A 14,543-nucleotide genomic window follows, 5' to 3' on the forward strand; every position below is an offset into this window, starting at 1 on the left:
CTACCTGTGTGGGCATTGTTTCCTAAGGATGTTATCTGTGACTTTCACATTTAATATCTCAGAAAAGTAACTTTGAGACTGTTATTAACACATAAATTATACATATTACAGAGACTGTCATTAGATTGTCAGTTAACATGAAAAACAGGAAACTGTAAAAGAGAAAGAGGAGATTGGGAAAGGGAAGGTAAACAAACATTCTGCAACAGCGAGTTTCTTTTCTTGGGTAGATTAATTAGCCAGTAGCTAGCAAAAAGGCCAGTCTGCCCTTGAACACGTTGTCTGCAGTAATTAGGGGAGAAAAACGTTCTTTATTCTCTGAAAAACTGTGAGAATTTAGCTGTAGAATATATATGACAGGTTGTCTCTCTGTAATGTCTACCAGTGGCCTTAATTTATTTTAGTACCTGCACCAAGTCAGAGCCATTTCCCTCATTTGAGTTTTCTCAGGTTTTGTTTTTAAAGCAATGTGAATAAAATGGAAATAATTTTATATGTTTTTTCATAAATGGCATAGTACAATACTTCTTTATCTAGAAACATGGTGAATACAAGATTTTTTAATATGAGATTTTTTGTTTGTTTAACTGCAAAGAAACTTCACACTTCGGTTTTTCCTTGGGCTGTAATTGTCACTGTCCTTTAATTGCCCATGATTCTAGGTTTGGCTTTATCAGCAACTTTATCACCCGAGCCCAAAACACCAAACTTTTTTTTTTTTTTTTTTAATCTTTGGTATACAGAAAGAGCTGGTGTAATGCACATTTTGAAGTGTATTTTTATTATCTAATTTGTGTTTGTAGTGGATCACCAGAAATATCCAGGAATTACTAATATGTCTCCATATTGGTGACAGCTGTTCTAGGAAGTAGTATATGAATGAGGGTGCTGTTCATCTTAGTTGTGCTGTTCTGAATTAATTGTGACAAGCTAATATGATCTTTTGAAAGTTTCTTTCCAAGCTTCTTGAGCTAATGCTTTCCCTCTGGCCAGTGGGGTAGACTGCACGTTAATTTTGATACTCTTTAAAGACATGTGGGCAGTTACTGTTCATTTAAGCCAGATGGCATGTGTCAACTCCTTTTCCTGGAAAGGGGGAGGGTATGGGGGGGCGGCTGCTGTGGTAAAACCTTATGTGTCTTCTTATGGAGCTCTTCTCTTTACATAAATTAGTACTTACAGAAGATTTTCATAGCACTTTTAGTACTCCTCTTTGACTTAGGAAGTTTCTTAGCAGATTGGACCCAGATGTTTTTGTGTGTAAACTCTCCTTTTGCAATTATGCAGTAGCAAGTGATCATCGATAAAGTCATATAGAACGAATACTGGCTTTTCGGATAAAAACAAAACAAAGAATTCATAAGACAAGGAATAGGGGACTTTTTATTATATTTTTACCAAGATGCCTACAGTCAGAATCTGAGTTAGGGGATTGGCTCTTGATAATGCACTGTAGGTGCTTTTGGAGCCCCTTAGAAAATTGCCCTGATCCAGAATCAGCCCAGTAGTCTTCTCTACATTAGTACCATGGATTCCAGGACTTGGCTTTTTTTTAATTTTTTTTTTTTTCTTGGAACTTGGAGAGCCACTAATGCAGATACTAATGAATCTTTAGATAAACGCATGTATGGACTTGGCTTTTAATGTGCATTGTTAATCACCATACTGCATTGAATTTTATTTTTTCATTAAACTTTTAATTTTTTTCAAGCAAGTACAAATAGGTGAGTGTTTGAATTCTGCAAGCATTTAGCATTTGGTTTTCATTTATCCTGATTAAATCCTAGGCTGCTGAACTTGAGTGATACTTTTTTTTAAATTTTCACATCCATAACTCTAAGAATTAGAATTTTCAGCTTTCTGGTTTTCTTGGCAGTTGATTTTAAAAGTATTATTTTACTGAGATTCTTACTAGTATTTTCATTTTTTTCAAGGTGTTGACTTTAAGGTGAAAACAATTTCAGTGGATGGAAATAAGGCCAAACTTGCAATTTGGGTAAGAGTTTTATTTATTTATTTAAAAAAAAAATTTTTTTTTGGGTAAGAGTTTTAAAAATGTATTTAATATAAGTATTCAACTTCTACTTTTTAAAGAAGCAGAAATTGATGTGTGTAGAGTTCTAGAGGTAAATGAACAATTGATATTAAATATCTTTTGGGAAATTTGATATTGATTAAGGGATAAACAATAAATAGTATGGCTTATAATTGGATATGAGATAGATACTTGTTTTACTTAAATTTTTAAAGTATATAATCCCTTAACATTTAAAAGCAGAATAAAGTATAGAAAAATCATCTTGTCTGCCAGAGAGAATTATTGTTATTGAATCTGTTTCTTTAAAGTTTTAAGAAGACAGTATAGACTCAGCTAACACTGAGGCAATTATTTGGGAGAAAGGGATGAAGTGATACTTAGGAAAAAATAATTTTTTCATGTTTGTTAGTATAAATATTTATAAAAACTGAGCTTGCCAACTTTGGATTTATTTTTTAATACTGATTCCCAGTCTTTCTTTACTTACTGGCTTCTTTTTATCTGCCCTTGAATCCAAAGATTCTGATACATATTGCTTTCCTAACTAGACCTTTTCGTGGTAGTGCTGACCGAATAAAGTAGCATTAACTGTCAAAAACATCCAAGATGCTCAGTGTCTATGTCTGTCTGCCTGTCTTTTCCCTCCTCCTATCCACCTACTACCTACCTATGTATGTATTTACCTACTTAACCTATTTCTATCTAAATGATTGCTAATACATATTTAATATACTAAATATATTATACATATAATTTATAAAATTATACTCTTTTGTGTGTCTGATTCCCACATATACTCTAATTAAATATAGAAACCATTTTTATTACATGTGATAATATTAGAACTGGTCAGCAGTCATCACATGAGATGTACTTCAGCATGGTGATTAAATAGTAAATGGACGTCAACTACAGATCGAAACAACAAATTTTCATGCATTGTATCATCTGATTCATCTTCCTGGCATTCTCTGAATGGCATATTATTTCTAACACAAGTTTTATCCTAAATAACAACTAACTGTGTGTGTCTCATGTTTTCTTGTTAATTTTTTTCTAAAATACAGTACTTTACACGATTGGTAGCCTATTTGCCCCTCTCCCTGAAATATAATTATGATATCAATCAGAATAGTAATGTCTAACAGAAAACAATTTGGCATATGTTGGACTAGGCCATAGTGAAATGTATTGAACAGTTTAATTAAAAATGCTGGCTTCAGGGCGCCTGGGTAGCTCAGTCAGTTGGGCGTCTGATTTGGCTCCAGTCATGATCTCACCGTTCATGGGTTCAAGGCCTGCGAGGGGCTCTGCGCTGACAGCTCAGAGCCTGGAGCCTGCTTTGGATTCTGTGTCTCCCTCTCTCTCTGCCCCTCCCCCACTCATGCTCTGTCACTCTCTGTCAAAAATAAATAAACATTAAAAAAAATTAAAAAAAAAAAAAAAGAATGCTGGCTTCTTTCTGTTCAGAAAAAATATGCTACAAATATTTGTTTCCAGTTTGTCATTTACCTTCAAATCTTGTTTAGGATGAGTGTGTGGGGGCGGTGTGGGTGATGAGGGGAGAGATGTTCTTGTCAGACCAAGGTGTTAGTACTTACATGGTCAGACCAGTTATTTTTCTTCATGAATCTGGGTGTCATGTCATATTTAGGAAGGCCTTCTCACTCATTAAAAGAAATACATGAATCCATTATTTGCTCTAATTCTTCCGTGGTTTTATTTATATGCATAAAATCAGTTCCCCTCCCATTTGGATGGCCCTCCCAGGATCAGTCAAATAGAATAATCAAGTATAGCCCTGTCCTCATTGCTCCTGAAAGTGCTGCACACACATCATGGCCTACTTGGCACCTCTGATGCTATTTTTCTTTATATGCTGCTCTCGCTGCCACTCCCATATTCTAATACTTTGCCTTTCCAGATCCTCCCTAACCCTTTATCCATTTCTATCTTTAATAATCTCTCCTCTCACATCAGAGAAGAAAACCACAGATAATAAGGTCTGCTTTTCTTATCTTACAGAGATGTCGTTACAGTTATTGCAGATTCCTGTCTTGAAAACAAACACAAGCAAAAATCTTAACTTTTGACTATTTAAACATATACATTTTATAGTTATTATAACTCCTGATCCCATACTATGGCACAGGGTTTTTGCCCAAATTATCATATCTACTTAAACATCTTTATAAGTGAATCTAAAAAAATTAAGACTCTAAACAGCTGGACTAACTTAAATATTTGTGTATTAAGTTGTGCAGTATTTTAACATCAAAACTTTTTTTTTTTTTTTGCTCTAGGATTTTATTTTAACTAGAATTGCAGTTGTGATTTTTATGTTGTGTTTCATCAAGGCAGTTATTGAACTTGATCTCAGTGAGGACCAAGGGGGCAAAATTCATAGTCAAATGCTTTCTGCTAGTTCTGGAAATTAATTTATTGCAGCATGCATACGGTTTCATTATGCAAACAGAATTTTTCTCTTATAACAAAAAGTCTTGAGACTAAAATATTTCTTGCATGGTCCTTGCCCTAACCTATGTCAGATTATCCAAATTATAATCTGCTTTAGATAGCAAGTGCACTTCACTTTAATTTAATCTTTGTGTTATAATTTTTTATTATGTATTATTATTTTTATTATTTGTCAACTTGTTTATATTATTGTTTTTGAAAAGTTGACTCAGTCTGCAGATTGAATAATTTTAAATATCAGAGAGGTTTTGTAAGAAACTTTGGAGGAAAGGGAGTTTTTGTAAAGAGAGATCATTTTTATCTCAAATTTATCTGTTTAGAAAGTTTAATTTTGTTATCTTTTTCACTTCAACATGGCAGGGGTAGGGGCAGTTTCTGTAGTGGTAAGAATCTGGAAGTAAGGACAGTGTACGTTTACGGAAGCTCATCTGGAGGAAGGGAAGAGTAATGGAAATGTAAAGTGGTTTACTTTGAAAGTTATTTTCATCTTAAGTTTCTCTTCTGGGGCTAAAATTACTCATACACTCTCTAGCTATTGCTCTTGTCTTAAAGCAGTCTGTATTTTGACCAGGCAAAGAAAGTAGGTAATTGCTGGTGCCTGTCATTGCTGGTTTAAAATTCCTCTCCAATCTTATAAACCTCTTAGAGGTTATTAACATGTTTTATATCTGAAGGAGCTTCTGCTTGCCCCGTAGCTAAGCTCCAATTTACAGCCATGGGACTGGCAGCTAAGGTGATGTTTGATATATGTCTTCACTTTTCTTCAGGTTATTTTATATTAGCAGACTGGAAACTTTTTCTTAAAGGCCAGATAGTAAATATTTAGTCTAATCTTAAAGCAGGCATGTGGCAATGCGCAAGCAAATGGGCCTGGCTGTGTTCCAGTAAAACTTTATTTAATAAACAGGTGGTGGGCTGAGGGAGCCATTTGTCAACTGATGTTTTGAAAAATCTTAGGTACCTTGAAGCCACAGTCAAAGGTGGTAGAAAAAAGACGGAAGGAACCAGGCCCAGAAGTACAGACTTGTTAGTTTTTTGTTTTTTTTTCTTTCAACAAAAGTTGAGCAACAATCCTGTGGCAAGAATTGCTCTAGGCATGGGGGTTAAACTGGTGATTAAGCAGACGAGGTCTCCTTCCTCATGAAACTTAAACTTCCTAGCTAGTGTACATCTTGTTTATCACCCCTGAGATGTGTCAGAAACATGTGATAACAAGTGGCTTGGTTTTATACATTTTCCTAAAAGAAGATAAATAGAAAACACTTGAAAAGTCCAACCTAAAATTTGCTTACCTAAAATAAGACACTCCTGTAATTCTCTTTTAATTGATTCTATGTTAGAATCACTTGGGGAGATTTTAAAAACTTCAGTCTTACTTTAGACCAATTAAATCGGAACCATTGGAGATTGGACCCAGGCATCAGTATTTTTGATTTCCCAGGAAATTTCATTGTGCATCTCGAGTGGAGAGAACCATGGCTTTCAATGAAATGTGTTTCATGTATGATAAAAATCTTTTTTTTTTAAATTTTTTAATGTTTTTATTTTTGAGAGAAAGAGAGACAGTGTGAGTGGGGGAGGGGCAGAGAGAAAGGGAGACACAGAATCTGAAGCAGGCTCCAGGCTCTGAGCTGTCGACACAGAGCCTGGCATGGGACTTGAACTCAGAGACCATGAGATCATGACCTGAGCTGAAGTCAGATGTTTAACCGACTGAGTCAACCCAGGTGCCCCTCATGTGTGATAAAAATCTTTAAAAAGAACCTTTTTCCTTAGATGCATTTTTTTCTAGAGATGAGTCAGTATTTATTAGTTTTATTGTATGTAACAATTGTCAGTAAGAATACATCTTTAAATTTCAAGTTTTACATGAGCTTGTGCATAGATATTATTTTTAATAATGCTGTTTGACTTTCTACTCTTAATACATTGAAGATCTATTATCTTTTGTTTTATTTAATAATGACTGATTGTCACTTTTAGGATACTGCTGGTCAAGAGAGGTTCAGAACATTAACTCCCAGCTATTACAGAGGTGCACAAGGTGTTATATTAGGTAAGGCTTTACTTTAAGATACTATTGTTGTTTTATTATTGCAGTTTCTGATTTTCCTTGTCTGTGAGGGTCAGCAAGTTTTTATTTTTCTTCAGGTTCGGGGTACCTTTATGTAACTTGAAGTCATATTAGCTTCATTTAATATTAATGAATATTTAAACTTTCAGAATTTCTTTTCAGTCCTTTGTCTAGCAATTAAAAAATAAAGATCAGACTATTTGGTTTTAAAGCACATGTTGATGTGGACATAATTGAGGATTAATCCACATGTAATTGGTCTGTCTTAAGAGTGTCACCAGAAACTGATCTTCAGTCCGCATTGTATTGACATGTGCTGTAGTTTATAAAAGAAGATGGCTAGTTTCTTGGTAGAGTCTGTTTTATTAGTCCTAAAAAATATCACAAATCACTTGTCACTGTTGATTCATAATCACACAGAATTTTTAAAAAGTCTTAAAAAGTACTTGTTATTGATAATCCTGGGAAACTTTTTAAAATAAATATTGATGAGTTTTAGGGAGAACATAGCTTGTGAGGTTTGGGTTTTATTTTATTTTATTTTATTTTATTTTATTTTATTTTATTTGGTTAATTTAACAGCAACTCTTATTTTGGTTCAGCATCTTTAAGTTTAGAAGATACTTTAAATTAATAAGCTCTTTATATATTGTAATGCAGTGTGATGTAAAATGAAAGTGATAACAGGGAAACAATCAGGATCCTATCTATTAACTTTAGAAATTTTTTCAAAATTGCGAATTCTGTTCCTTGTGATAAATAAATTAACAGGGTCATAGATGTTTAAAGTCATATAAAATGTTGTGGTATTTTGCCACAGATTTGAATCTAAAATGCTTTTTGTTTTTTGGATAAACATCTTCTATTGTTATGAATGGGAACAGCTGTTGTTTTGCTGAAATTAATTTTCAGTTACAGCACAGGATACAATTTCATTTCTCTCAGTGTGTGTTAATAAAATCGAAGTGTGTGTATGTATATGTATTATTGTTGTTTAATACACTTGTTTCTTCCATCTGAGTTAGTTGGTACTATCTGATGGTTAAGAATTGAAGACTTAAAAACAGACTTGCTTATATAATAACATTGCTCTTAGTCACATATCAGAAATGTAATGTCATTGCTTCTTATTTTAAATGCTTATTTAATGAGTGAGCCTTTTTATTTCAGTTTATGATGTCACAAGAAGAGACACCTTTGTTAAATTGGATAATTGGTTGAATGAATTGGAAACTTACTGCACGAGAAATGACATAGTAAACATGCTAGTTGGAAATAAAATTGATAAGGTAAGAAGTCAGACAGTTGCATTTTGACTACATTTTAGTAGCTTGTCTTAATCTTTGCATTTATATTTTAGGAAAATCGTGAAGTCGATAGAAATGAAGGCCTAAAATTTGCCCGAAAGCATTCCATGTTATTTATAGGTAGGTGTATGAACATTTATCCTTTCATTATTAATGAGGAATTTTAAAATGAAGTTTCTGCTACATTTTTTCTCTTTATGACTATAAAATGTATGTACTTAGTTCAGCATTTTCTTGTGCTATAAAATCTAACTACAGAGCCAGTTTCTTTTTTCCTTCTGTATAAAAGATAGGATCACATTATGTAAAGTCATGTAGGACACAGATCAGTTGTCTCCGGGTATAATGGCATTCGGTAAAGCCAGGTGCCCAGTGCCATGGTTGTACCTTGCTGGTGCTTGTGTTGGTGGCAGTGGCACCACCTGGAAATTTGTTAGAAATGCTTCATTTCAGGCCCAGCCCAGCTTTTCTGGATCAGAGACTGCATTTTAACAAGATCTTCATGTGATTTGTATGCAATTGATATTTGAGAAGCTTGGTAGAATGGGGGTTGACAAACTACAGCATGGGCCAACTCTGGCCCCACCATTTGTATTGGAACACAGCCATACCTACCCAGTTATCTACATGCTGTCTTTCACTGCGTTCATGCTTCAAGGCAGGGTTTAACAGTTACAACAGAAACCATATGGCATTCAAAGCCTAAAATATTTACAACAAAAAGTTTGTTGACCGCCTGTCTGGAAAAGTGGACTGGCTATATCACTGTGGAGGTTTTAACATTTTAGGTTTCCTGGGCCTTGTCACATGTCTGAAACTGGGCCTGGAAGATATTTATAGACACCCTAGTTGATTCTGTGTGAAGGCAGCTTTAAGAATTACTGATGTAGCTATTCCACTGTGTTAGAATCTTTTAGGAATTAGGAAATGGAAACGAAGAACATCGTATATAGATAGAAGCAGGGTGGAATAAATGGAAGGTAATGGGGAAATTTAGAAAGGAATTGAATACTACCTCTTCTGCTTACTTGCTGGGTGTCCTTCATTTTGATATATTAGTTCAATAAACATTTATTGAACACATATATAACGAGCAAAATGGACAAACTCCCTGCCCTCATGAAGCTTACATTCTAGTAGAGGAAATAGACTTAAATAAGTAAGCAGCACTATGATGGAAATAAAACATTCTAAGGGGAGGAAGTATGATGGGGGTAGGAGGAAATTGGGGAAAGTTAAACTTTGAGATAGTCCCATTTGAGCAAGAATCCATCATATGAAGACCTAGAGGGAGAACATCTCAGGCTGAGACAATAGCACATATTTCCTGAGGTAGGAACCAGTTTAGGTGTATAAGGGGCAGGAAGAAGGCTTGTGGGCTGAAGGAATGGTATATGTTGGGGGAAAGGATGGTGGTGAAGGGAGATGAGATAGAGGTCATTTGGGCATCATAGGATATGGTATGGAAGTGGATTTTATTCCAAGTGTGAAAAGCAGGGGAGTAGTGCTGTGATCTGATATTCTTTAAAAAGGCTTGTTTGTATAGAAAATGTTCCATGAGGAGCAGAAGCAAGAGGCTCATCATTCTCTTACAATGGCCCAGATGAATAATGCTGTTGACTTTGAATATGGGAGCGGTTGTGGGTCGTGGAAATTTGGCAGATCCAGGGGATATTTTGATGGTAAAGGTGGTAGGCTGTGTAGATAGATAGATTGGGTCTGGAGGGTAAGGAAAGAGAGCCATGAAGGATAACGTCGAGTCTTTGGCATGAGCAGATAGGTGCATTGTGCTGCCGTTAACCATGTGTGAAAGACTGAGATAAGAACAGGTTTGGGAAAGTGAGTAGGGAATCAAGAAATCTGCGTAGTATAAGAATGGCCTGTTTTTCAGATAACTAGTGGACATGCTGGTCATTGGCATTTAGCTGGTGTTTAAAGTCATGGAACTGGAGTGCCTGGGTGGCTGAGTTGGTTGAGCATCCGACTCTTTTGTTTATTTATATTTATTTATTTATTTATTTAGATTTTTTTTTTAATGTTTATTTATTTTTGATAGAGACAGAGCACAAGTGGGGGAGGGGCAGAGAGAGGAGACACAGAATCCGAAGCAGGCTCCAGGCTCCGAGCTGTCAGCGCAGAGCCCTACGCAGGGCTCAAGCTCACAAACCGCGAGATCATGACCTGAGCCTAAGTCAGATGCTTAACTGACTGAGTCCCCCAGGCACCCCAAGCATCCGACTCTTGAATTCAGCTCAGTTTATGATCTCACAGTTCGTGACTTTGAGCCCTGCATTGGGCTCCACCTGCTTGGGAATTCTCTCTCTCTTTCTCTCTGCCCCTCCCCTGCTTGTGCGCTCTCTCCCTCTCTCTCTCAAAATAAATAAATAAACTTAAAAACTTAAAAAATAATAAAGTCATGGGATTGTAGTGATCACAGGAAGAACTGGATAGAAAACGGCTGAAAATTGAAGCCTGGGGTACTCCCAGCAGTTAGAGGTCAGCAGAAAGAGGAAGTGTCAGCAAACAGGTTGTGAATGATGTAACCTTGAGAGGAGGAGTGTTCAGCATCCTGAAAGTCAAAAGCAGACAAAGTATTTAGTACAGGAAGAAAGTGACCAGGTGTATCAACTGCAGCAAGATGTCAAATAAGATAAGGTATTCGATCTGACAAGATAGAGTGTTGGTATTTTTTAAAAGTTTCAATGGAGTGGTGAGAACAAAAGCCTAGATAGAGTACAGTTGACCCTTGAACATTGTGGGGTTAGGGATGCCGACCCCCCACGCCGTTGAAACTCTGCATATAACTTTTGACTCCCCCTGAAGTGAACTGCTAATAGCCTGCTGTTGACCTGAATGAAGCCTTCCTGATCGACAGTCAGTTAACACGTAGTTTGTTATGTGTATTACACACTATGTTCTTACAATAAAGTAAGCTAGAGAAAAGAAAATGTTGCTAAGAAAATCATAAGGGAAAATACCTTTACATTACTATACTGTATTTATAAAACAAAATCATGTACAAGTGGAGCTGCACAGTTCAAACTTGTGTTGTTCAAGGGTTGACTGTAGTTTGAAAAAAATTGTGAGGTAAGAAAGTGGTAACAGCTTATGTAGGTAACTCCGGATGATGATTTTGGTTTGAAATAGAGTAGAGAAACTGGGTGGCTACTGGAAGGCTTTGTGGGCTGCAGGGAAGGGTGGTTGGTTGCTTGGTCGGTAGTAAGATGGACAGTAATTTTGGTAGGCTTTTAAGCTGACTGATGTGATCCAGTAGTGGGGGTACATGATTTTTCATTGAATGAGAAAGGATGGGATCCCAGGAGCTAGAAAGGGGGTTGCTCCTAGATGGCAGCACAACATTTCATCCAGTGTCACAAGACTGAAGGCAGAGCCCAAGGCTGCACATGCAAGCAGGCTCGTTCGTCCCTTAGTGGGATGATCAGTAGCTCCTGTCAGGTTGTTTTTATTTTTGTCAACATAAAGTTATGTGATGAGCTGAAATAGAAGAGTTTTATGATGAAGGAATAAGAGAGTCCCCTCAGACAGTAAAAAAGGTAATTACTAGGGAAAGGTAGGCTAAGGGAGCAGGGCTAAATGTGCACATGAGTTTCATGAGCATAAATGTCAAAGGAGACTGGCGTCCATGGTTGTATGTCATTTATCCAACCGCCAATAGCTGCTTGATTGCAGGCACAGAACAACCGGATGGTTCAACTTGGAGACTAAGTTTCCTTATTCTGAAATGGGAATAATATCTGCTTTGGGGCTGATTTTAAGAGCTAACTAAAAAATTAAGGAGGAACTTTGGCATCATATATGAGTAGGGTTTTACAATGTACAATTCTGTCACAAAATTTTGGGCTTATATACTACTGTTGTTATGGATAGAATTTAAATAGCTCAACTTTGAGAGTTGGTAAATTCATGAATATTAAACCTGTGGGGAGAAATTGCTCATGACTTGTCTTTTTATATATTGTCGGCTGATATGCCATAATAATTTCCCAGAAAAACATAAGAATATGACCAGAAAAGAATATACTATGACATTTTTTTCTCGGATTTCAGAGGCAAGTGCAAAAACCTGTGATGGTGTACAGTGTGCCTTTGAGGAACTTGTTGAAAAGATCATTCAGACGCCTGGACTGTGGGAAAGTGAGAACCAGAATAAAGGAGTCAAACTGATACACAGGGAAGAAGGCCCTGGAGGCGGAGCCTGTGGTGGTTACTGTTCTATGTTATAAACTCTGGGAAACTCCCATCTCTTGCATATTTGATCAGATAGTGACATCTTTCTGTATATAAACTCTTTAACTGCTATTTTAGGGACCTTGCAGTTTGCACATATTTGTTTTGTATCATGGCAGTAAATATTTGCAAGAAATTCCACTCATCGGCTTTCCCAGGTAAAATGTTATGGTAAGCATGCACAGTTTGCAGTCTACAGTTTTTTATGTAACATAAAATAGGTGTACTTTTATAAGTACATTTGATTTTATGATTTACATTTATCATGTGATAAAAAAAATCCACCTATTTAGTATATGTTGATACAAGGTCTACTTTTGGTCTCCTCTTTGCATAAATACTCCTCTATCAATTACTAAATTAATTGGTATGTAGAACTCCTAGAACTACTAGGAGATATTCAGGTATCATCAAACCTGGCAAATTTCCTTTCAGGAATAACAAAGAGCATGATTCCACAGCTTTTGTAGGATGTTTGCAGACAGATTCTTTTAGTACTAAGCAAAATTCTCTTTAGAGGATGCAATCCAGGCCAATTTATAATTAAATCTCTGTTTGTTCTGATGATGCTTCTGAAATAGCATTGATATGTTAAGAGGTTTGGTCTTACTTTTACATTTTCTTCAATGAGTAGCTCAGTTGCTTAACTGGAGTTTTAATTCTGTGATATGTACATTGGATTCTGACTCTTTGTGCATCATTTTTAGTTATGTGGTGTTTGGCAAAATGGCAATAAGGTTTTCCCCCATTTTGGTTTCAGAAGGATGAGGATAGTGTGTTTATGTAACTCATGTAGTACTTAACCACTTTTAAAACCAACACCTTTTTCCATAAACGTTGATGGTGTTTGTCCAGGTACCTCAATTGTAGCTCGTGTAATGTTTATGAACATCTGTATCTTACGACTCCCCTAAATGGCTAGTTGATTCAAAAACCTATTTCTGTGTGTTGAGGGTTGGGAAAAAAAAGAACACTAAATGACCATTTGAGAAAGACATATTGCTTCCAGATTTTGATGTGTGTGGGAAAATACTGTTACAATGAAAATCTTGGTAATTTACTGTAACAAGTAGCCAATAGTTTATCAAAACCAACTTGTCCAGACTAATAAATCTTTTCCACAGTATACAGTTTTCTAACCTCTTGCTATTATACATTGCATATTTTTTTTCACTCGTATATTATTTAACTTACATTGATATCTGCTGTTTTATGCCCCTGAATAAGTTATTTGTCCTTTCAGGCAGGTTACCATGATACCCCCTCAGTAAGATTTCTGATACTAATTTCTGGGTACAAATACTAATTGTATAGAGTTGCAGGTGATACTTTTTGGGGGTCACTTTTGCAATACTCGTGATAGTGGATTTACTTCAAGTTGGGTTCTAAAATGTACACCTTCACTTAAGAGAATCTTACATTCTACTTGGTTCACACTTCTTAGACTACATTACATGTGATTAAAGGTTTTATACGTTATATATGTATTTACTAAATATAAAACATTTACTCCTTTACTGTTGGAGAAAGGTAGCTAACACGTACTTATGATTTGTTTGTGTCACATTACAGCTGTAGATTTGTGTATTTATGTAGTGTTTGTATTGACAAGACATTCATTTCTTTGTGCTTTTTGCTCTTTGAGCTATATAATAATCTTTTTGTGTATTGGATTGTCCTGTTGATTTGGTCAAAATTTGGATACATATGAGTCACTTACTTTTAAACACTAATTTTGTTTGATAGAATTATATTGTAACCTTTTGTAGTTTTTGAAATAAATATAGCCTGCTTTCCCTAGATGCATTTGCGAAGGAAGTATTCTACATCTCCCTGTTACTTTCATTGGCTGAGGAACATCTGAATGTAGTCTGACTCAGATTCTATTCTGTCATATGGCTTTCACTTTACTATTTTGTTGCAAGCTTATTGTTTCATAGTGGAGGCTTTCTTTTTCTTTTTTTCCAGTGTTTATTTATTTTGAGAGTGAGCGAGTGGGGAGGGGCATAGAGAGAGGGAGAGGGAGAAAAAAAGAATCCTAAGCAGCCTCTGTGCTGTCAGTGCAGAGTCGGATGCAGGGCTTGATCTCAGGAGCTGTGAGATCATGAGCTGAAACCGAGAGTCAAATGCTCAACTGACTGAGCTACCTAGGCGCCCCAGTGGTGGAGATTTTCTAAGTGAAGTAGTTATAGCATCTAAAATTGGCCACTTAAATAGCTGAGGATTTTGTCAGTTCTTCATTTTCACATCACTGGAAGTAGTTTAGAAGTGCCTTTTGCAGATGGTGAAAATTAGAACAGTTGGAATACAGTGTTTGGGATTCTAGGAGTGCTGACACAGATCTAAGCAAATAAATAAATATTTAATTTATGTTGAGAGTAATAGTTAACATTTACTG

The 14,543-nt window shown here is 35.9% G+C and overlaps 1 protein-coding gene across 1 annotated transcript in view; it reads left to right on the forward strand.

Annotated features, from left to right (window-relative positions):
- Positions 1 to 13,947, forward strand: part of RAB18 (RAB18, member RAS oncogene family) — a 38,020-nt gene extending 24,073 nt beyond the window's left edge. Inside the window, exons 3-7 of the mRNA XM_045467113.1 lie at positions 1,935 to 1,996; positions 6,500 to 6,572; positions 7,761 to 7,879; positions 7,951 to 8,017; positions 11,966 to 13,947. Of these exons, the coding sequence (XP_045323069.1) occupies positions 1,935 to 1,996; positions 6,500 to 6,572; positions 7,761 to 7,879; positions 7,951 to 8,017; positions 11,966 to 12,141 (497 nt within the window). The 3' untranslated portion in view covers positions 12,142 to 13,947. The remainder of the gene's footprint in view (positions 1 to 1,934; positions 1,997 to 6,499; positions 6,573 to 7,760; positions 7,880 to 7,950; positions 8,018 to 11,965) is intronic.
- Positions 13,948 to 14,543: the final 596 nt, after the last annotated feature.

This window comes from Leopardus geoffroyi, chromosome B4 (assembly GCF_018350155.1).
Source record: "Leopardus geoffroyi isolate Oge1 chromosome B4, O.geoffroyi_Oge1_pat1.0, whole genome shotgun sequence".
Lineage (NCBI taxonomy): Eukaryota > Metazoa > Chordata > Mammalia > Carnivora > Felidae > Leopardus > Leopardus geoffroyi.